General features: G+C 38.3%; 1 protein-coding gene across 1 annotated transcript in view; it reads left to right on the top strand.

Moving 5' to 3' along the window:
* The first annotated feature begins 3438 nt into the window (after window positions 1-3438).
* The window catches only part of LOC127415120 (anthrax toxin receptor 1-like), a 115709-nt gene continuing 93498 nt past the window's right edge, over window positions 3439-25649 (top strand). The window contains exons 1-2 of the mRNA XM_051653689.1: window positions 3439-3907; window positions 23963-24034. Of these exons, the coding sequence (XP_051509649.1) occupies window positions 3765-3907; window positions 23963-24034 (215 nt within the window). The 5' untranslated portion in view covers window positions 3439-3764. The remainder of the gene's footprint in view (window positions 3908-23962; window positions 24035-25649) is intronic.

A 25649-nucleotide genomic window follows, 5' to 3' on the forward strand; every position in this document is an offset into this window, starting at 1 on the left:
GTAGCCTAGTGAACCAAACTGAGAGACCATTTTGAAGGCTCAGGAAACCTTTGCAGGTGTTTTGAGTTAATTATCTGATTGGCATGTCACCATATTCTAATTTTTTGAGATAGTGAATTGGTGGGTTTTTGTTAAATGTGAGCCAACATCATCACAATTAAAAGAACCAAAGACTTAAACTACTTCAGTCTGTGTGCATTGAATTTATTTAATACACAAGTTTAACAATTTGAGTTGAATTACTGAAATAAATGAACTTTTCCACGACATTCTAATTTATTGAGATGCACCTGTATGTTCATTAAAAAAAAAAAAAAGGGTATATATGAAGAATTTCAGTCAGGATTTAGGCCCCATCATAGTACAGAGACTGCACTTATCAGAGTTACAAATGACTTGCTCTTATCCTCTGATTGTGCCTGCATTTCTCTTCTAGTGCTTTTAGATCTTAGTGCTGCCTTCAACACCACAGATCACAAAATTCTCTTAGATACGGTTGAAAATTAGGTTGGCATTTGTGGACAGGCATTAGCTTGGTTTAGGTCCTATTTATCTGACCGCTACCACTTTGTCTGTGTAATTGAGGAATTGTCAGATCAAACAAAAGTTAAGTATGGAGTGCCACAGGGATCGGTTTTAAAGCCTGTGCTTTTCTCCTTGTATATGCTTCCCCTTGGAGACATTGTCTGGAAACGTGGAATTAGTGGAACTTTATATTTCCTCGAAACCCAACAAAATTTCACAATTCTCCAAGTTATCGAGTGTATCAATGATATCAAAGATTGGATGGCTAGAAATGTCCTTCTACTCAATTCCTACAAAACAGAGGTAATAAATATGGACCAAAAACCTCTAAAATTATGATAAAATATAAAATAAAATATAAAATGGATCTCAATGGATGTACTGTCATGTCATCTTCTACAGCAAAGAACTTGTTTTATTGTTATATTTGATAGCAATCTGTCCTTTGAAAATCACATTTCCAATGTTTGTAGAACAGCATTCTTCCATCTCAGAAATATTGCTAAGTTACAACACATGATCTCTGTTTCTAATGCTGAAAAACTAATTAATGCGTTCATGAATTTAGCAATTAATCTTACAGTTCACAGAAAATCTTTTTGTTTAAACGTTGGCCCCTAACACTTACTTAGTTTAATAATTTTAAATCATGACTTGTACTACACATAAATAACTAATATTGGTGTTATATTCATGCTATATTTAGCCAGAGAGGAACTGGCCCCCACAGTGAGCCTGGTTTCCCCCAATGTTATTTTTCTCCATTAACCAACATCTTATGGAGTTTTGTGTTCTTTGCCACAGTCGCCTTAAGCTTGCTCACTGGGGGTCTAAATATACAGTTGAAGTCAGAAGTTTACATACACTTAGGTTGAAGTCATTAAAACTCATTTTTTAACCACTCCACAGATTTAATATTAGCAAACTATAGTTTTGGCAAGTCCTTTAGGACATCTACTTAGTAATTTTTCCAACAATTGTTTACAAACAGATTGTTTCACTTTTAACTGACTATATCACAATTTCAGTGGGTCAGAAGTTTACATACACTAAGTTAATTGTGCCTTTAAGCAGCTTGGAAAATTCCAGAAAATGATGTCAAGCCTTTAGACAATTAGCCAATTAGCTTCTGATAGGAGGTGTACTGAATTGGAGGTGTACCTGTGGATGCATTTTAAGGCCTACCTTCAAACTCAGTGCCTCTTTGCTTGACATCATGGGAAAATCAAAAGAAATCAGCCATGACCTCAGCCAAGAAAAAATTGTGGATCTCCACAAGTCTGGTTCATCCTTGGGGGCAATTTCAAAAATGCCTGAAGGTACCATGTTCATCTGTACAAACAATAGACACAAGTATAAACACCATGGGACCAAGCAGCCATCAGAATTGTCCTCTGGTCTATTGAAACAAAAATTGAACTATTTGGCCATAATGACCATCGTTATGCTTGGAGGAAAAAGGGTGAGGCTTGCAAGAAGAAGAACACCATACCATTCGTGAATCATGGGGGTGGCAGCATCATGTTGTGGGGGTGCTTTGCTGCAGGAGAAACTGGTGCACTTCACAAAATAGATGGCATCATGAGGAAGGAAAATTATGTGGCTATACTGAAGCAACATCTCAAGACAACAGCCAGGAATTTAAAGCTCTGTTGCAAAAGGGTCTTCCATATGGACAGTGACCCCAAGCATACCTCCAAAGTTGTGGCAAAATGGCTTAAGGACAACAATGTCAAGGTATTGGAGTGGCCATCACAAAGCCCTGGCCTCAATCCGATAGAAAATTTGTGGAGGCCTACAAACCTGACTCAGTTACACCAGTTCTGTCTGCAGGAATGGGCCAAAATTCCAGCAACTTATTGTGAGAAGCTTGTGGAAGGCTACTCAAAACGTTTGACCCAAGTTAAATAATTTAAAGGCAATGCTACCAAATACTAACAAAGTGTATGTAAACTTCTGACCCTTTGGGAATGTGATGAAAGAAATAAAAGCTGAAACAAATCATTCTCTCTACAATTATTCTGACATTTCACATTCTTAAAATAAAGTAGTGATCCTAACTGACCTAAGACAGTGAATGTTTTCTATGATTATATGTCAGGAATTGTGAAAAACTGAGTTTAAATGTATTTGGCAAAGGTGAATGTAAACTTCAACTGTAAATATAATTTACATATTTTTTTATATTTATTTTAAGGTGCAATTTACAATCATGTTTTTTAGTAAACCGCACTATTATGCCTCGAAGACATTACTATATTACAGCTTTTTCTGTTAAAGCATAATTTTCTGTAAAGCTGCTTTGAAATGATGAGTGTTTTAAAAAGCACTATACAAATAAAAATGACTTGAATTTTATGTTGCCTTTATGTGCTTTTTGGAGCTTCAAAATTTTGGTACCCATTCACTTGCATTGTGAGGATCTACAGAGCTGAAATATTCTTCTAAAAATCTTAAATTGTGTTCTGCAGAAAAAAGAAAGTCACACACCTGGGATGGCATGAGGGTGAGTAAATTATGACATAATTTTCATTTTGGGGTGAATTATCCATTTAAACCAGCCCAGAGTAGTTCTACCATGACATTTCTTTGACTCAAGATATCATAACTGTACTCCCAACAGCAGGAATCTGCTGGTTAATATGGTTAATGTGATGCTACCAGTGGACATCAAAACAGTCTCACTAACATTTTCTTCCACTAGATGGCAAAATAACAACCTTTATCACTGCTTTGAGTTTATTCTTTTCTTTTTTAAAGAGGATGGAAAATTGTTTTGGAGTCAAGGGTCTGAGAGAGACAACGATTCTGCACTGTCTGGCAAAGAAACACACATTCTCGGGCATAAACACACACAACCACACTCCCTCCCACTCTCCATCAATCTAACAGCAACTGGTTCAGCGAGGAGAAGTGTGTCAGGCTTTTTGTGTGCATGTGCACATTTACATGTATGCATTTTGTTTCTAGAACCTTTTTTCTGATAAAAAGAAAAAGTAACTAAGACATCTTTCTTAGACTAGTGAAAGACATTTTCATCTTTTTATCTAAAATATTCCATTTTTAGCTAAGACAAATTTGGTGTTTTTGAGAATGGTTTCTCCAAATTAACACCACAGGACAACTGCATGAATTACGGATTGTTAAGGAGGCTGTTGAACATTATTTTTCTTCCATAGTCACTTTTAAATTTTTCTTTTAGCCCTGATTTTTGCTTAATTCAAACAGTGCCTTACAACATGTGCAGACTTTGGAGTATAGCAGTACTGCTCTGTGTCAAATTGGTGGACACTGTGAATGGTAATACAGGACTTATGCTGGACAGAGGTGCAGCGGCTTCCTCTTGCTTTGGAGGTTTTGACCTCTATTTTGTACTAGACAAGTAAGTTATCCTCTTGTTTACCTCTTTGCTTACAAATTCACAGTTATACTTATGATAAAAGGGGGTTAATTAGTAATGTCAAAGACAGAGAGTGTTGGCATGAGTCACCACCAGGACTGAGGGCTTTAACTCATTAATCTGGCTTTTGTAATTATAGAGAAGTATAACACACATATGGAATTAGGATTTATAACAATTTGATAACCATACAACTCATTGTGCTGGTATTTTGGGCAAGGTTCTGTTGAAAACGTTAGAAAAAGGTTCAATTAAAAGATACTTTTATGTATGAAACATCTTCACTCTAAAGTTTTTGATGAAAACTGACCCAAAAATTCACTTTTGCCAATGAGTGATACTTTGAAGATCATTTATAATCAATGTTGTCATTGCTTGCAACTGTACAGTGCCCCCAAAAGTATTTTGACACTTAAAAACGTCTGAATTGGATTGCTTTAAAAAAACAAAATGTAAACAAATTGGCAAATGCCACAAAAATAAAATAATAATAATAATAATTCTCAGAACTAGCTTTTTTGAGCCAGTTTTAGCCAACTATCAAAGTGATTTTTTGTGGCTGTATATAGTCAGTTCCCCTCAAGTTCATACAGGTGTCCTAACAGAGCAACCACATGTGTAGTTCATCACATTAATGTTTGATAACCACAAAGTGTAATATATATATATATATATATATATATATATATATATATATATATATATATATATATATATATATATATATATATATATATATATATATATTTTTTTTTTTTTTTACAGTATATATGTTGTTTTATCATCTAAAAACTTGAAAGGTATGCTTGACCTTGTTACTTTAAAATAAAATGCCATTTAGTTTGATATTTTGTTATACAAGTGTGTCCAAAAGCTTTTTGGGGTCTCTTTATGTGTGTGCAAAAGACCAAGAGAAGAAATAATCAAGACTCCTATCTTCTGTAACATCAGTATGTCCCAAACATGCTGGCTGGGGTTGAGTGGTGCCCCCTGAAGATAGATGACAACTACGTAGCGCTGAGCCAAAGGATTGTATGAAAATGATAGATTAAACAGCTGTGTCTAGATCAATTGTCAAATTAGTACCACAGAGAAAGTTTAAGAGAAAAGGAAATGTATTTTTAAGTTCTGACTACAAATTGTTGTTGTTTTAGTCTTGCTTAGTTTGGTTGACACCCCACAGGCTGATAAGCACACAGTGGTGCCAAAGTTGACAATGTAGTCCATGAACACATGGAGAAATATTTTTTTCGACGCTCACTTTGTTTAAACTCACCATTACACTGCTATGTTTACCTGGGCACTGTAATCTTTGTACATATGAATTCACACATACACATGGGCACACACTGGATGTGGGTCATAATTTCCATATATTTAGTTTCTACTATTCTGAACTTTGGCTTTACTTGGCAACACTCTCAGAGGGCAAAACCTTACAGTGTTATTTTCATGTTCAATGAACGAGTTTTAAAGAGATTCTGAAGTTTCATTTTTGGGTGAACTATCCCTTTAACTGAAAAGAAAAACCAACACAGCTGTGTTTTTCAGTACGTGTAAATCATTCCTCATGGGTAGCCTGTCAGTTCAGCTGTGATGTTATTGTTGGAAAGATTCATACTGTTATACTGTACAGTGAGAGACACTGCTACATCAATTCATTTCCCTTTTACACCATTTTTGTTAAAGCTTTGCATATTGCAAGTAAATCAAATGCTTTTTGTTCTGATCCATATTGTTTTCTTTGTCAATAAGAGCCTTTTCATGAATGTGACAATGTTGAATGTTGGTTGCTATTGCATATTGGTGCCACTATTGAAGTAACATTTTTGGAAACCAGGGCAAAGGCTGACCGAATTAAAGAAAGACCCCATGAAATCCCATGAAATTGTTACATAAACTTTTTTATGGGTTATTTTTATGCCTAAATGTTAAAAGTTTTTTATACTGAACTAGCCACCCGTCTATAGGCCACAACATTTACGGTAGCTATTTAAATACATTGTAAAAAGTACTATGTGATAACTACTTAAAAAAAAAATATGGTAACAAAATTAAACAATATTTATAAGAAATTTTTAAGCCTTGTTTTTTTTTTTTTTTTTTTTTAATGAAAACTCAATTAAATCATGTGAAGTGACTCAAATTAGTTAGTATATGAGACATGATGAATTTAACATCATGTGTTTATTCTACTAATAATAGTAAGCAAATTTACTGATTTTTGTAATGCTTAACATTATAAAAGTGTAATTTCTTTACCACCAAAATGAAGGTCACAGTTTAATAACAAACTAAATAAAAAAATTCAATGTACTGTTCTCATTGTGTGTACAATTTAACAGCCAGCCAGCCAGCCAAATGCAGACGAGTCAGGATTCATCTTATTTTATCAGGTTAATGAGATGCCAAGATATAATCATGAATTAATAGTAAAACTCTAAATAACAATGAATAAACAGAAAATATGAATTAATAAACAACCACAAATGCAAATAGCTCTGCCACATGCTCAGTAAACTTTAATGTACACATTTGCACACTTAAGTATGTTTTTCTCTTTATGTAAATGTAAGTGCGAGAGTAAATACAGCAAATTACTTGTAAATTACTATTATAGAAACATAGAAATGTCTTCAGTGCTGTTATGTTGTACATTAAAGGGAATTAACCTAGCTAATATGCTATGGCAAACACAATGTAGAACTAATATAAACATCTTCATTAATACTCCTAAATAAAATTTATTAAGTGTTACATAGAAGAGTGAAAACTCACAGACAATGCTTTCACTAAGACAAACCAAAGGATGGCTGCAGAATAGAATGGGACACTGAAGAAATGTGTTCAACACTGAATTCACTTCTTTGTTACTAACATGACTTGATTAACTTCCTGTAGGGAAACATCACCACTAGGGGGAGGCCATTCACTAAGGCAACAATGAAAGTGGGGCAAAACAACTAGTTTGTAACATCGCATGCTAACAGGTTACATCATCAGCTCATCAGGATCTTCGACATAAATTGAGAATAAAAATCCAAAGAGACATCCAAAATGTGCAATGTTGATGGTGCTCCAGAACTGGATTGAACACCTGGTCTATGAGACAATTTAAGAAATAAAAGGAAATTCTAAATTATTAAGGCTTACCTTTTTAGCATGTTCACGTGTCAACCAGTCTGCCAAAATGTCATCAAATCAACAGTTGTTCATTTTCAAATAAATTGGTGTCTCTCTTAAATCAAACCACAAAATTGCACAAATTTTATCAAAATAATTAGGTTATCTTCTCTCTTAAATGTATTAGTTAAATGTCCCCAATATTTTTTTATACAATGCTGAGCCATAATTTAAAACATGAAACATCCATAATATTTATTAACTTCTTGTTAATTTTCTTAATCAAATTTACTTGACAACCGAATCACTTTATACAGATTTTTCTGTTGTTGTATGGAACACCTCTGATCTACTTCAGGTCCTTTTCCCTTTCTAAGTCTTTGCAGTATATTCTCCCATATTTTACCTATTTATATTATTGTTGTTTATTACTTCTGTTTATCAACAGACCTTCATGCTCTGCAAGTTTCCGATGTGGACATGACACACGCTATGTGTATCGGGAGACATCCGTCTTTATATTGCAAATTTCGGCACAGAAGTTGCATCTGCAGCTGCATAAATGTATTGACACACTAATTAAAATTGTGGGAAACAATGTATCATGTGCTCGAATGTTATAGTTGTGTAAAAATGTTGCCGACTTTGTTGATTCTAGTGCAGGGCTTACAGCGAGCTGGTGCAGTTGCCAGATATTCAATCACAGAATCATTATACATGAATAAGATTTATTTTCATTATCTAGTTTCTATCATAAAACCTTTTGCCGACCGTGGTCCATTATTGAAGTATCCCAAACAATGCAACCTGATTATATAAAATTCTATAATTTCAACCCACAACTGAATTTTCAAATTAGCTCAATTTGTTGTGAAAACGCGACCAATCTTATCATGTGGCTTGTTGAGCGCATTGCCACGCTCAACTCGCCACGCGACCCACCGAGAACAAACCACATTATAGCGACCACAAGGAGGTTACCCCATGTGACTCTATCCTCCCTAGCAACTGGGTCAATTTGGTTGCTTTGAGACCTGGCTGGGTCACTCAGCACGCCCTGGGTTTCTAACTAGCGATCTCCAGGGGTGGTAGCCAGCGTCTTTACCACTGAGCTACCCAGGCCCTCTACGCCAGACTAGGCCAACCGACAGTGAATTGGACATCGATTCCTCAAAAACATAATCGAGAAAATAACATGCCAATCAATAATAAATATATTGATATTTTATGAAATTCCTAATAAGTGTGCAGCGTGCGAAAACACTGTTTCTCACTTGATTGACAAGGCTTTTTTTCTGTCACATCTGCCCTATTTTGTGTTCTTTATGAGATAAGTATTCTAAAAGTCTATACACAATTTTATAAAGTAATGTCAAGTCATTTTTATTTGTATAGCGCTTTTCACAACACACATCATTTCAAAGCAGCTTTCCAATTATTTCAAATTATGCTTTAACAGAAAAAGAAGCTGTAATATCTGTTATGTCTTAGAGTCATAATTGTGCAGTTAAAACATGATTATAAATTGTACCTTAAAATAAATAATTAATTATATAATTAAGTAAATAATATTTGTATTTAGACTAGCTATTTATTTTAAATGTGTATATCTTGTTAAATTTAATGTTGTCAACTTTTAGGAGTGCAATAGCATATAGATTACCTCAAAGCTAACAAACATGGACAAAAGGACACTAAAAGCTCTGTTTGTTCCTCATACATCTCACCATCAGCTACTCATTTCTAATGTTACATTTCTGTTCATTGAAATTGGCAGCTGGGTTTATTTCTCAGTCTCAGAAAAAGAATAAAACTAAAAGCTACAATAGACTAAACTTTACAGTGATGACATTGATTCAGATGCACATGAAGTGGTTTCAGAAATATACATGAAATGATTATGTAACAACATTGTGGGATAAGGTATCATTGTATTCATGTAATGCAATGAATATCGGCACCTATTGGCCATGCGAAAAGCCAACAAGACCACATAGAAAATTGCCATGTTTCTTCCGAAAGTTTATGTACCCTGAAATCAACCCCATTATACCAAAATACTGATAAGCACCATCCCCCATCACACATAGTTTCTGCATCAATTCAAATAGGTTTACCTTTTCCTGTGGTACTACTGAAAGCGTGTTGCACGAGCAACCTCCGTGACACGACTTTTGGTCCTGTGGAAATCAGGAGGCAATTGTGTTCACATAAACAATAGTGAAAATGATTCGGTGGTTGCATTTTCTTCCTATAATGACATTTTTACTCTACTGACATTTAGGTTTAGTGTTGGGGTTTGAGTTTGGGTGTATGGTTAATAAAATAATCATTCCTATCGACTGTAATATGTCATTGACAACTAAAAGTGCAATGCGCATATCACTTCTGGTGCCACTCTGGACATTTCACCTGGGAATTGGAGCTCATATGTGCTTATATGTTTAACAACATTTCTTCAGCCACTGGGGAAGTGGTTTTCATTTCAGTAAGCAAAGACTGATTTCTGCAGTAGAGCTTTTGACCTACTGTTGCCAAATTCACAATGCAATCAGTCTGGCAAAAGCTTTATTAAACTTTTATTAAAAAAGTTTGGGGTTTTCTTAAGGGTTTTATGATTAAAGGTTTATACTTCACATGTCCACTTGTTCGTGAGGATTGCATGAGGTTTGGGTAATGTTTTACATGGGCAAAGTTTGTGAAAACAAATCAATCAAGAATGCCAGATCACTTGATTCTAAGTTGTGGGAATGTGTTTGGTTGTTCTACTTATAGGCCATTTCTGTGGCTCCATTTTATAGTTGTGGGTTTGATGGTTTGGCTCCTGTGGTCAGTAGGATCTGTGAAGGCCATTTACTGGTTCCCTCCATTCATTCAACTTAAACTCTTTTACAGACAGTGCAACAAGTGAACAGTTAAGAAACAGTGGTGAGAAAAATGGTGTATTTCAAAAATAACTTTATAATTAATAACACTATGGTGTTGTTGTTTCTACTGTACTGTTGTTTTTTGTCTATATTACAATGGATTGTTATTTATTACTGTCTTGTAGATATGCAATATATATAGTTATAATACTCACATATACAGAAAAATACTACTGCTTCAGCATGTTAATTTTGGTGATATATTATGTGTTTGGACTGATAGAGCATTTATTTAAGAGAGTTTATTGTAGATCATTTCACAGCTCTCTAGAAAATGTCCTGGTTACTTGCGTAACCTCCGTTCCCTGATGGAGGGAACGAGACGTTGTGTCGATGTAGTGACACTAGGGGTCACTCTTGGGAGCCTGAGACACCTCTGGTCTTTGATAAAAGGCCAATGAAAATCGGTGAGTGGTATTTGCATGCCACTCCCCCGGACATACGGGTATAAAAGGAGCTGGTATGCAACCACTCATTCAGGTTTTGTGCTGAGGAGCCGAGACAAGGTCCGGCCAGTTCAGCGGGTAGTTCAGCGTTGTGGCAGGAGGGACACAACGTATTGTTCCCTCCATCAGGGAACGGAGGTTACGCAAGTATCCAGGATGTTCCCTATCTGTCATTCACTCGAAGTTGTGTCGATGTAGTGACACTCGGGTTCCCTATACAAAACACCACAATTGGCTGAACTGTGTTACGTAAACTGGCGGTGTGTGACGGGCAGACAACTGTGTGCCTCGTAGCCAGCGCACCAGGCCATCACGTAACCTCCCCCAACATAGTTATGAGTGTCAAATGGCCCTTTGGGGACAAGTCGACTACCCAAAAGATATAGACAGGCTAGCCCAGTCGTGGCCTCTTTTCCCCTTCTTTTTTTCCACTCCCTAAAAAACAAGGGGGATTATCCGACTGGGCCGCCAGGTCTAGTCGGGGGGTGTCCCTCCCAAGGGGAGGACACAGTGGAGACCACACCTCGCCCAGAGAGAGGGTGGGATATTTAAGTGGAAAATACGTCACATGGTCTTGCCGACCATGTGGAGAAGTCTCATGGTAGATCCTACCCAAAGGGAGAGGAGTTACTACAAACATGGAGACTGTGGCAGAGGGGGCTCTGCCCAAGGAAGACGCAGTTTGCCAACAGGGAAATGAATTAGCGGAAGATATACATCGAATGGGGTTACCTTACAGGGAACTGCCACATGCGGAGCACCTACCCCAGAACAGTGCTCTTAGTTAGCACGTGTACTGGGCTGGCAGCGAGCCTCTCCGAAAACTCGACAGCCACAGGGCTCGGAGGAAGTCAACCAGGGAACATAGTTTGTGAACACTACTGGGAATTAATAGCACATGTCTTCAGCTTAGAGGAGGTGAAAGGTGCTATGTGCAAGTGATACACCTGGCCAGCTATCCCGGGCTTATCTGCTTGTATTGCGTGCCACTACCTGGGATGAAACCGGTTCCACCCGGAGGTTGTAGAACCTTGCAAAGGTGTTGGGTGTTGCCCAGCCTGCTGCTCAGCAAATGTCAAATGTTTACCCCTGGTAGAATGGGCTCGTAGCCCTACCGGAAGCGGCACGTCCTGGGCGTGATATGCCATAGCTATGAGCCAGTGGGCGATCCTCTGCTTGGAGACAGCGCTTCCTTTCCATTGTGCACCAAAGCAGACAAAGAGCTGCTCAGAGATCCTAAAGTTCTGCGTGCGATCCAAATAGATGCGTAAAGTGCGCACCGGACACAGCAACGACAGGGCTGGGTCTGCCTCCTCCTGGGTCAGCGCTCGCAGGTTCACCACCTGGTCCCTAAAAGGGGTCGTGGGAACCTTGGGCACATAGCCCGGTCGGGGTCTCAAGATCACGTGAGAGTAGCCCGGACCGAACTCCAGGCACGTTTCGCTGACAGAGAACGCTTGCAGTTCTCCTACCCTTTTGATGGAGTGAGTGCAGTCAGGAGGGCAGTCTTCAAGGAGAGTGCCTTAAGCTCAGCTGACTGCAAAGGCCTCAAAGGTGGCTCTCTGTAGACTCTGAAGAACTACAGAGAGGTCCCATGAGGGAACGAGGCGCAGTCAGGAGGGGTTCAGCCTCCTGGCGCCTCTCAGGAACCTGATGATCAGGTCGTGCTTCCCTAAGGACTTACCGTCCACTGTGTTGTGGTGTGCTGCTATAGCAGCAACGTACACCCTTAAGGTGGAAGGGGACAGCCGATCTTCCAACCTCCCCTGGGCTTGGACGGGAGCTTTGGGCATCCGTGCCAGTTGGCGGCGCTCTGCGGGCATAGGTGAACCGCGAGCGCCTTATCCACTGGGGGAATCGCCGTATAGCCCCTGGCTGCCCCGCCATCGAGGGTAGTGAGGGCGGGGGAACTGAGAAATCGGGACCGAGCAGTAAAAGGTGCCTCCTACGATTTTGTCAGCTCCTCGTGCACTTCCGGGAAGAAAGGCACTGGAGTGGGGCGTGGCTGCTTTGAGCGGTGCCGCGAGCCCAGGAACCAATCATTGAGCCGCAAGGGTTCAGGGGAGAGCAGAGGGTTTCACTCTAGCCCAATGCTCGCGGCCGCCCGGGAAAGCATGTCCGTCATCTCTGCATCAGCCTGTGACTGGGCAATCGTCCCCGAAGGGGGGAGCCCAGCTGAGGATTCTGCGTGTGACTGGACAAGCCTGCTCTCTGATGCTGCGCTCGAGAGCTCATCAACTTCGCGGGCTCCGAACAAGAGGTTGAACTCGCCGTGAGACGAGCCGGCGGACTCATCCGGAAGCCCGATCGGGGCAGACGAGCGTGCTGGGGAATAGGAGGTCCGCGGGGGGATACCCGGCGGAGGTGGTCCCATTGGGGTCCCCAAATCGCCCCAGTGCTAGCCGCGCTGGCCTCAAACCCGTAGGTAGAATGACCGAGGCGGGGAGCCGCTGGGGTGCCGAGACCGCAACGTTGCCATGGTCATGTTCTCGCAGTGAGGACCGCAACCAGGAATAACACATGATCGGAAAGGCATCTTTAAAAAGACGTTCCATGTGTGCCGCTCTTTAAGAGAAATATACTCTTTCAGGAAAATATACTCTCTTTTTTTCTGCCGAAGCACCCAGGGGCGTTCTCTGCAGTGCACTAATGCAGAGGAGGGAGAAGCCGCTGAAATGCGCTGTCAGATCCAGCAGAGGTGAATGAACAGTCAGCTCAGTAGACATTGACCGTTCAGCTCCAAAGAGAAAATCTGAATGATTGGTTGCATACCAGCTCCTTTTATACCCGTATGTCCGGGGGAGTGGCATGCAAATACCACTCGCCAATTTTATCAAAGACCAGAGGTGTCTCGGGCTCCCAAGAGTGACCCCTAGTGTCACTACATCGACATAACGTCGAGTGAGTGACAGATAGGGAACGTAAGTGTGATTGGTTAGTCGCAACATTTTGCAGTCAAATATATTTGACCGCTAAACTTTATATTTGAACATTGTCCCAACTATTCAGTCTCTCTCACTAATAGCTAATAGGTCATTGACATAAGGTTGTCGGACGTGATAAAATTAGAAATCTTTTAAAAAACAATCTAGTTTAAAACATGTGTCTTGTTCATAGAAATGTAATCTTTGTGCCCATGTTGGTTTCATACACTTTTGAAAAATATTAATATCATTTTCAAATAATAATAATTTAATGACTTGAAAATGTCATGTGGTGTATCCATCAAGAAAAAGGTATTAAAATACTTTCATTGCACCTTGAATACATGACAGTGTATGCAACTAAGTCATTAATTAAAAAAAAAAAAATTCTTCAAACAAACTTTAAAGGAAAACATTTTCAGTAAAAATGTCCAAAAAATTAAATATTGCAAAATAATATTTCTTTTTCTTTTTCTTTTTTCTTTTTTTTTTATTCTTTTTTTTTTTTTTTTTTTTTACTTCACACACAGTCTTGAGGTTCTAAAGTGGTCTTCTCTGTTTTATGTTTTGTTTTGTTTTTTGTCACATGACAACAAAATGGCTTCCTACATGTTGGTTGCACCACATGACTTTGATTTGGTGGACAAAAGTATTCATCATATTTTAAAACAAAATTGTTTCACAGCCTATTTTATTATTATTATTATTATTATTATTATTATTATTATTATTATTTAGCAAATTATAATAAAATATTTTTCTGCACTATTTATGCCAACATTTTTTTTTTTTTTTTTTTTTTTTAGATTTTCAGCTTTTAATGAGAATTTGGATTCTCAAAAATGAGTCTCCAGATGGTTACACCACATGACATTTTTTATTTAAGGCCAAGAAAAAAAATCTAAATGACAACTCAGTAAATGAAAAAATGTATAGAAGAGTTGTATTTAAGTTATTATTTTGTTTGAATTGCAGTTTTAATGTATTTTGAATAATTTCATAGATCTGGACAAAAAACGGAGCATCACATCATTGACCTTCTGATGCGCATACAACTTTTGATAGATCATCTAGAACAGGAGTTCCCAGAAATCATTGCTTTAAAAAATATAAACATGGAATGGCTAGGAGACACAAAGCACTAGATGAGAGAGAGCTTCAAATAGAGCAACACTACAATAGATTATAATGTTACATAATAGGTAAATACACTATATTGCCAAAAGTATTCGCTCATCTGCCTTTAGACGCATATGAACTTAAGTGACATCCCATTCTTAATCCATAGGGTTTAATATGACGTCGGCCCACCCTGCAGATATAACAGCTTCAACTCTTCTGGGAAGGCTTTCCACAAGGTTTAGGAGTGTGTTTATGGGAATATTTGACCATTCTTCCAAAAGCGCATTTGTGAGGTCAGACACTGATGTTGGACAAGAAGGCCTGGCTCGCAGTCTTCGCTCTAATTCATCCCAAAGGTGCTCTATCAGGTTGAGGTCAGGACTCTGTGCAGGCCAGTCAAGTTTTTCCACACCAAACTCGCTCATCCTTGTCTTTATGGACCTTGCTTTGTGCACTGGTGCGCAGTCATGTTGGAACAGGAAGGGACCATCCCCAAACTGTTCCCACAAAGTTGGGAGCATGGAATTGTCCAAAATCTCTTGGTATGCTGAAGCATTCAGAGTTCCTTTCACTGGAACTAAGGGGCCAAGCCCGGCTCCTGAAAAACAACCCCACACCATAATTCCCCCTCCACCAAACATCACAGTTGGCACAATGCAGTCAGACAAATATCGTTCTCCTGGCAACCGCCAAACCCAGACTCGTCCATCAGATTGCCAGATGGAGAAGCGTGATTCGTCACTCCAGAGAACGCGTCTCTACTGCTCTAGAGTCCAGTGGCGGCGTGCTTTACACCACTGCATCCGACGCTTTGCATTGCACTTGGTGATGTATGGCTTGGATGCAGCTGCTCGGCCATGGAAACCCATTCCATGAAGCTCTCTACGCACTGTTCTTGAGCTAATCTGAAGGCCACATGAACTTTGGAGGTCTGTAGCGATTGACTCTGCAGAAAGTTGGCGACCTCTGCGCACTATGCGCCTCAGCATCCGCTGACCCCGCTCTGTCATTTTACGTGGCCTACCACTTCGTGGGTGAGTTGCTGTCATTCCCAATCACTTCCACTTTGTTATAATACCACTGACAGTTGACTGTGGAATATTTAGTAGCGAGGAAATTTCACGACTGGACTTGTTGCACAGGTGGCATCCTATCACAGTACCATGCCGGAATTCACTGAGCTCCTGAGAGCGGCCCATTCTTTCACAAATGTTTGTAGAAGCAGTCTGCATGCCTAGGTGCTTCATTTTATACACCTGTGGCCATGGAAGTGATTGGAACACCTGAATTCAATTATTTGGATGGGTGAGCGAATACTTTTGGCAATATAGTGTATGTTAGCTAACTACAGTCCATAAAGAAGTAACTTGGATTGCAAATTAAAAATAATAAGGTAAAAATGTATTGTGTAATGTTGTTTCTGTGTTCGTCTTGTTGATTGGCAGATTGTTTTCTACGTTGTAGTGGACTTTTTTTATTTTTTATTAGAGACTTTAAGACAAATCTAGTAAGATAATAACATCATTTAAACTTGAATCAGTATTTCAAGTCCACATATTAATTCATTTGGTAAGTAGCCATATAATAACGTGGGACATAAACATATAAACATTTTGCGTTTGGATTTTGAACATCCTGTCAAGGTTTATTTTGTGATAATGACTGAACCTTGTCCTCTACTTAATTGTACAGTAATGGTTAAAATACTTAAATACTGAATACCAAACCATTCAAGAACAAAGGTTAAATGTTTGCCAATCTATGTTAATAATCACTGCACAAATAAATACACACACTCTCTCTCTCACCAGTGGTGGAAAGAGTACTGATTTTTTTTTTTTTTTTTACTTAAGTAAAAGTACTGCTACTGAAGAAATAATTCACTTGAGTACAAGTAGAAGTACTGAGAAATATCAAGTAAGAGTAAATAAGTAGTTTGCCTAAAAACAACTCAAGTAATTACATTACAAGTTGCTTGATGAAAATGATATTATATATAGTATATATGCTTCCATTTTTCGAACTCAAAGACATTTTTGTTCTTGAAAGAAATTGATGCTTCCTTTCACCAAGGATGCATTAAATTGATCAAAAATACTGCCAAAATCATTAATTGCAAATTATTATTACAGTTTGAAATAATTGTTTTAAGTGATATTCAATTTTTTCTTTACCCGTGATGGCAAACATATACTGTGTCACCTATTCCTTACAAAAGCATTCCAAAGTGCTAATTTGGTACTCAAGAACATTTTCTTATTATTAGAACAATTGAAAATGGTTGCGCTACCATGCAAAAATCACAATACGGTGGGTTTTTTCCCCATTTGCTGAGGTTTCGAGTTCTTACAAGTTGCTTTACACTTGCAAGTCAAATTTTGGTTTTAAAAATAGGCAAAAAGAAACACTTTTCTCCTGAAATTCTATTTTCTCCTCAAGTCTATTGTTTTATAGAGATGAAGGCTATTCCATACATTACTGTTTTGAAAAAAGAATCTCTAATCAGGATAGAGAGGGAAGTGCACAAAAAAAGACAAGTAAATCACGGTCTCTAGTTTGAGAAACAGACTCCTCACAGGTCCTAAACTTGCAGCTTCTAAATGCCAAAGACCTGCATTGCTGCAAGAGGATTCTTGGATGAACAGAAAATTGTATTAATACTTTAATAATTTATTTATATAGAAATAGTCATTTGTAACATTCTAAATGTCTCTAAATCGTCTCTAAACTACATAATGTGCATTGTGACTGAAACACATTCCTATTTCAGGTTTATTCTCATTCACGTATGTCCAAGTATTTTGGCTATTAAGTTAACATACTGTACAAACCTAATATAATGCACTATAATAGAGGACGAAATTTATCCTCTATGGTATTGCAGCAATTATCCAGATATGGAATGACATTATAAAGCAAACTGTTATCAACTCCTACATGCCAACTGAATAAAATAAGGCAAAAATAAACATTTCACACAGTGTTTAGTGAGAGATATGATTGATTCAAACACTAAAAGTGGTTGTTCTGTATATGTATTATTGTATTACAGTTGTAATAATAAAGTCTTAATTAACATTATGGTTATTTAACATATTGAGAAATTATTATTAAGTAAATTGTAGCATTTGGTTGCATTATGTTTTGTGATTTCTCATACATTCTTTATATAACATCCATCCCTTGCACACTTTTTGGCTTTTCAGACAGATAAACAACAGCACAAGGCAGAGAAATACAGTACAGCACTGTGAGCGAGAGTGTTACCTGCTAGGACAGTTTATTTTGAACAAGAGGGGCGAACGGTTACGGAATCTAACACATGAGTACAATACCGAACTGATGCGGATTGATAGAAAGGAGAGCCCGTGTGTGTGATGGTGCGATGAACAGGTTGGCAGGGGAAAAAAATTATGTTCAGTGAAAAGTCAAAAGAATATCACAATGTATGTAATTGTAACTATATCAGATATTATTAATAAAACATGGGAACTCATTGCTTGGGCATTTTTTGCCCCATATTTTGAATTTCTGGGATATTTTTGTCAATTTCTCTGACATTTTTGCCAAGTCCCTATTAATTTCTGCCACTATTGGCATTGTATCTTTCTAAGGTATTTAAAAAGTTTATTTTAGGCAAATAGTAGCACATAAACAAGATATCCCCACATATATGTCAGACTACATTGTGTTAATATTGACACAGTGAAAACATTGCCTACCTTCAAAACATTAGATCAGTGGTTAAACATGTTCAGAAGGTTCCCTCGTACCTGAATGAACGGCTCCTTTCCAGAATAAAATGAAATATGCAGAAAATCACAGTATTACAGTTCTTGTATAGTGACAGGGCAGAAAGTCTTGAAGAAGCTAGAGAAGAGAGGACACTGGCGGCAGTTTGTGCAAGCTGATGTTCTCATGATGCTTCCATCCTGCCGCGCACAGCAGGTTTTAGTTTATAAAGAGATTTAGCGCTCATAACTTTCTTCTTCCCAAAAAGTTTTTTGTACTTTGTAATTGTGGTGAAAAATAACTGTAGCGAAGTTGAATACTTCATTTTTAATCAACTCCAGTAAACGTAAAAGCACTATTATATATTTATACTTAAAAAAGTAGGAAAATGTGAAACATTTACTCAAGTACTGTAATGAGAGTAGTTATAATTCATTACTTTCCACCTCTGTCTCACACACACACACACACACACACACACACACACATACACACACACACACACACACACACACATACATTCATAACATTTACCTCTTGTTAAAACATTTCACCATCAATTCCAGATGTTCCAAACTCTCTGCCTGCTTTGGCTGCATTATCTGCTGAGAACCCTGGACCTCACTAACAATGGAAAAATAGTGTGTGAGAAAGACAAGGATGTGGGGAGAGGAAAGAGGAGGACAGAAGTAGTGCCTTATAGCAATGCAAATATTTTTGACACATTAACTCTGAAATCATTATGAGGTTGGTGTCGCATTTTCAATTGACTTAGCTACAGTGGCTGCAAAACGTATTTGGACACTTAAAGCCACATATCACATTAAGTGTTATTTTTAAAATTAGGATATTTCAAGATTTTCAAGCAAAACATTTCACAAAAAAAGATTTGTTTGGTTGTTAGATTTTAAATGATAAATCAATACTAATTTGATACTTTCTGGTTGTCAGACGTTAGTGGAATATATTCTAAGATGTCGTCATCGTCTAAGATACATTTTGCACAACTTTCTTTAATGTGCAAGTCCACAAAGAATATAAAGATCTGTAAATCCCATCCATTTGTTAATTCTGGAAAGTTCTTTTTTTATTAAAATCAGTCAAATATGGGAACAATGACCCTCCAGTCTCCTGATTTGATGCTTTCCACTGATCGACATGTTGCTATACCGAATGTTCCAGTACCTGACAGTGACCGAATCCTGCCGAGTTACTGACAAGCGACATATTTCATCAGACATCTGTCACGCCCCCATTGGTCTCCCAGTCCTCCACTATCATGCGCTCTCATTCTCAAACACTCTAATCCTTTCATTGGCATTACCTATCACCAATCACACATTAATCAAGGACTCTATTTATACTCACTGCTTCCCTCCAGTCATTGTCTAGTCATGTCAGTTGCAGCATTGACCTCACCACGCTCTTTTCCCAAGCAAAGTGCTGTGTATTATTATCTCTAATATTGCTATTCTGACTTCTTCCTTTTTGTTTATTTATTAGTGGAGTCTCTAAGTTTATTATTGTTTATCTTCATCATTAGAGTACTGCATTTGGATTCACCTACATTCTCTGTGTTCATCTTCTTCCTCCTCCATGAACCAAGCAGTGATATTTCTCCAGCTGCGTCAGGGGAATCGCTTGCTGGAGGAGTATGTAGTGGACTTTTGTGAATTGGCTAGCGATGTGGACTTAAATGACGTGGCTGTAAAGGAGCTTTTCCGGATTGGATTAAACAAGTCAGTGAAGTCTCATGCCTTATGACAAAAGCCCCTGGACTCTGGCCCAATTTATTGATCTGGTGCTGTTGCTGAGTGTATCAGACTTCACTGTAGGAGCGATGGAGGAGGCCAACACTCCTACGGTGGATTCCAAGACAGAGTTCCCTATTACACCTACTATGGTCTATGAGCCAGCGCCCATGCCTGCCAAGGTCCACGAGCCAGCAGCCATGCCCACTCCACCTCCTGAGACTCCTACTGTGGCTTTGCCTCCTGAGACACCTACTGCAGCTCCACCTGCTCTGCCTCCTGAGACTCCTATTGCAACTCCGTCTGCTCCACCTCCTGAGACTCCTAATATGGTTCCATCCACTCTGCCTCCTGATATTCCTGTGGCTCCGCCCACTTCTACTCCTGCAGCTCCATCCGCTTCTACTCCTGCGGCTCTGCCCGCCTCTCCTATAGAAGCTCCACCCACTCCGCCTCCTGAGCCTTCTGCGGCTCCATCCGCTCCACCTCCTGAGATTCCTGCAGCTCCGTTTGCTTCTCCTCCTGTGGCTCCGCCAGCTCCAACCCTTGCGGTTCCATCCGCTCCGCCCCGTGCATCTCCGCCTCCTGAGACTCCATCCACTGAGCCTCCTGAAGCGCTGCCTCCTGAGCCTCCTATGGCTCTGCCTCCTGATCCTCCTGTAGCACTGTCCCCTGAACTTCCTGCGGCTCAGCCTCTTGAACCTCCATTCCCGGCTGCTCCGACCTCTGAGTCTCTACTTTCTGCGGCTCTGCCCACTGAGCCTGCACCTCCACCCCTCTGCCTCCTGAGCCTCCATCCCTCTTCTCTCATCGTCTGTCTGTCCGCCTGGCCCATCTGCTCCTCCCTTGTCACCTGGCTGTCCGCCTGGCCCCTCTGCTCCATCTTGGTCCCCTGGTTCACTGCTCTTCTTGGATCCTCCTCCCAAGCTGCCAGACCCCATTCTGTGCTTCCAGAGCTGGGGAGGGGTGACTGTTATGCCCCCACCAGTCTCCCAGTCCTCCACTATCACCCGCTCTCATTCACCAACACTCTAATCCCATCATTGGCATCACATGTCACCAATCACACACTAATCAAGGACTCTATTTATACTCACTACTTCCCTCCAATCATTGTCTAGTCACGTCAGTTGCAGCATTGACCTCACCATGCTCTTTTCTCATGTGTGTGCTGTGTATTATTATCTCTAGTATTGTTATTCTGACTTCTTCCCTTTTGTTTATTTATGCAGTATGTCTGCAGAGTCTAAGTTAATTATTGTTTATCTTCATCATTAAAGTACTGCATTTGGGTTCATCTACATTCTCTGTTCATCTTCATCCTCCTCAACGTAACAACATCTTTCCATAAATTAAAATGTGTTTACGTTTTCCTGTGGCACGACTGATAGCACATTGCGTCAGCAGCGTCCGAGACTAGAGTTCATGGTCCCACATTGAAACCACAAAGTAATAACATTCACATAATAAATGACAAGCGTGATTCACAAAACTATTTTTGACACCACTGACGGGCAGGTTTAGGGTTGGGGTTTGGGGGTTAAGTTAATAAAATAAAACTAAATACAACTCTCTTTTGGCACTATACTCTGGGGACACTGGAGAAACTGGAGCTCACACGACCCCATATACATTCAAAAACACTTCCCGCTTTGGCAATGGTTTGAATTTAAGAAAGCACATACCGAGTTTAGCTGAAGAACTTTTGACCAAATGTCGACAAATTCAAAGTGAGATCAGTTTGAGTAGAACTTGCCTGATGTCTCATTAATTTGTTATATTATGTAAGGATTAAAGGTAAATGCTGCTTTCATTCATTGTGCACTATAAAATAACTAATGCTGGACTTCTATTACAATTCATTTAAAATGTATTTATCAAATTTAGCTCATTTATAAAATCCACTAGCACTTTAAGGTTATGGTTAATAGTTTTTATGATGACAATAACAGGGCTTGGCTATTTTACCCTTTCAGACACTGAGACAGAATCTCATTTAGATATTCATTTTGCGATGAATGGGTAATAAACCATGAAAGTAAAATGTACATGAGTTTGAATTTCTTAGGCTTAGGGTCAGTTTGTATAAAAGTACACTTTATCAGTTCATTCTTTCAACTCAGTAATTATTTTGGTTTGGTTTTGTTGATAGTGTACATCCATTTTTTCAATATAATAACACTGTAAATCGACATGAGGCTTCTGAATGTTCATATACCCTGAAACCTTATTCTGCCAAATTACTAACAAACGCCACCCCCCATCAGACATTTTTGCACCAATTCGAATACCTTACCCTGTGGTGCTACTGATGCATTGTGCAATCAACCTCTGAGACACAGTCCCATGAAAACCAGGAAGAAATCTTGTTTACATAATCATGAATGTGATTCAGAGATTGCATTTTTGCTCAAAAATTTAATTTTTACTCCACTGACGGTTAGGTTTAGGGTTGGAGTTTGGGATAGGGTTTAAGGTTAATTAAATATGCATTCCTGTTGGCTGTTTTACATCATTTACAAATAAAAATACAACTCGCTTGCACCTCCAGCTTTGTCCACTGGGGGCAGTGATTTGAATTTCGGTATGCACAGACTTGATTTCAGCAGCAGGATGTTTGACCTTCTTTCACCGAATTTACGGTATGGTCGGTTGCGATTTTATTTATTTTATTTAGTTATTAATTTTTTGCATTAATTGGCACACTTTTTATTTCGGTTGAAATTCTTTCCAGGGTGGTATACAAATCAGATTGGTGTGAAAAGCCATGCAGTCGAATATATCAATTTATCAATATATCAGTGAATTTTGTATTCCACAAACTCACCAAAAAGGATGCTTTCCACCATTCTTTTAATGTGATTTGGTATTATATGCATTGTGGCTACTGTGTAACCACCACATTTTACACATTTGCATGTGTTACAGTACAAAAGGACATTCAAAAATATTGTGCAAAATGAGAGGTGAAAATTTTTTTTGTGGTTTCTCCCAGTCACCAGTATTCCTAATAGGGTATTACCATGAAAAGGCATGATCATCTGGGTGTAATTATATTCAGAGTATAATAACATTTTAAAAACAATGTAATAACACATTTATAACCATACCATTTTGAATTAATGTCCTAGCTCTCCACTAGACATGGCATCATAGAAATAACATCTGGCACAGAGACAACTGCATTAATCAGAATGGCTTCAGTGATGACGTAATGATTACTGGCACTAGAAACATTAACCACTATCAGGGGATAATGATATCATGGTTGTATGATTTCCTCTGAAGCTGGAACCTTACAACATATGTGCAATGGATCAGCAAACAGAGCTTATGGAGATGTAGCTAAAAAGTAGCCATACTGTATTTAAGGGAATTGTGGTTATAAAATATAATACAAAATCAGGCCATTTAGGAAAGTCTTCTGAGAGGATTGGGAGATTCATTCTTTTGAATCTGTTCTTTTAATGACTTCGTCAATGTGTTTGAAACGTTTTTTTTACCGTAAGTAAAACTGACATTTGTTCCTGAAACAAGGATTATCCATTCGATCTGTGTTTGTTTTTTGTGCCTGCCCTTGCATTTTGCCTGTTTTGGCTTTTTCCCTTGCCCTGTCTGCATTTCCAGCAGCCTGGATTGTATTTTGTATTTTCATATTTTTTACCTGTTTGGACTTTGCTTTTGTAATTAATCTTATTTTGACCTATTCCCGTCTGCATTTGAGTCCTGTTCAACCCAAACCCTCACATAAGTCAAGGCAAATAGGGAAATGTAAAGTTGGCATCTCACACAGAGACAGCTGTTCTGGGGAATGCTGGATACTTGATCAATTTCCCTTTTAGGATGATGAAAATGTGTCAAAAGTGAACTGCTGCTTTTAGAAAAGATATTTTTCACACAGCTGTAAATCTGTAAATCTCAAACTGTGGCTATTCCTCTCAGCTTGTGAATCTTTATTGCCCCCATGATGTGCGACTGTAAGTGTCTGTTATACGTCTGTTTCATCATGCAGATCTGGAAGTGTGCAGCATCACTGGAATGAAATATATAACTTTGTGGAACATCTGGCCCATAAGTTTATAAGGTAAGAAAAGACGTGTTTCATAATAAAAACGTTACTATGTTTACATTTTTGCAAAATTTGTTTTACGTGCCTCGTTCTATGTATCGCTGCAGTTTTCTGGTGAAATAAACACTAGAGGCACTACAACAACGAGTTTTATTCACTTTCACACAAATCACGAGTAAAAAAGCAGATTAGCACTTTATAAACACATATTTCTCACTCTGCTCCCTACACAATACTATCTTATTAGTGTTGGGTGTATCCGATTACAATGTAATTACTGTAAAATAATTACTTTTTAGTTAAAAATGTAGTGTAAAAAATTACATTTTAAATTCTTGTAATCAGATTATAGTTACTGACTTTCAATTAAAGTAGTTACTGACTTTCAATTAAAGTTATTATTTTTAAGTAAATTACTTGCACTAAAGTAATATGTGTAATACATTTAAAATATGAATTAATATGTACGTCTGTTAGTATTTCTGAGTCAGCTGAAGGGTGTGCGACAATGAATGAGCAGGAAATATAGACATTTGGAATTTGAGCGGAAAACCAAAAACTTTTCTAGGAAAAATGATTTAGAAAGTAACTTAAAAGAAAATGTAATCTGTAAATTTTTAGATAAGTAAATAGTAATTTGTAGTGGATTACTTATTTTGAGTAACTTGCCAAATATTTTGAAACGCTTTTGCTATAATGCATGATTTTAAAGGCGAAACAGTTTAACACTTGCATTACATAACCAACTACATATACAAGCTTATTCCAATGTGTTCCAAACTTGTGCAGTGGCATAATTGATAGAGTGTTGGACTTTGTATATGGAAGACTGTGGGTCGAGACCAGCAAAGCACTAAGTCGACACCTGAACAGAAAGTGTTAAGAAATTAAGTGGTTACTTTAGCTACTGCGTTTTTCATCTCACATTTGCTTTCATGACACTATAGGTTAGGTTTAGGTATCGTGTTTAGAGTAGGGACTTCAGTTTTGTTCATTTCAAAATAGGAAAAAAAATAATCTCCATAGCAATCCATAGAACATTAACCTTAAAAACCTCATTTTTGGGGGGGGAGAACATTTAAGTTGCTTTTAGCGCCCCTCAGAGGTCATTTCACCTCGAAACCACAACATTTTATTTAACAAAAATGTTGCAACAGTCATGTAATTTTAATGAGAACACGCTGAAAAAAGTCCCACTTATGGTTTTCATAGATATGTGTAATTGAAAAGTTCCCATGAAAAACCTATGAAATCGCTCGATAAGCGCAGTTTTTTTCCTGACTTGACGTATTTGTTACTGAAACAGGAACTTGGGGCGGGATATATCAAAAGGATGACTGGGATTGTATTTTTTTTTTTTTTTTTTTTTCAGTTATGTCACATCCATTTTTCACAATTTGCTAACCTACTCGTCATTTGCAGGTGGTGTTAGGATTAGGGGGAGGGACAAAAATCTTTACTTTTTTTCCAGATGTGAAAGACTAGATTTTTAATGTGTATAACTGCTAAAGATTCATCTTCTCAACTTTTAAGAGTGCACTAGCATATAAATGACATCAAATTTATAATAGACATGGAGTAATCTATGCAAAACTCCCAATTTTTATTTCATGGGGTCTTTAACAGTAGA

This window comes from Myxocyprinus asiaticus, chromosome 24 (genome assembly GCF_019703515.2).
Source record: "Myxocyprinus asiaticus isolate MX2 ecotype Aquarium Trade chromosome 24, UBuf_Myxa_2, whole genome shotgun sequence".
NCBI classification, from domain to species: domain Eukaryota; kingdom Metazoa; phylum Chordata; class Actinopteri; order Cypriniformes; family Catostomidae; genus Myxocyprinus; species Myxocyprinus asiaticus.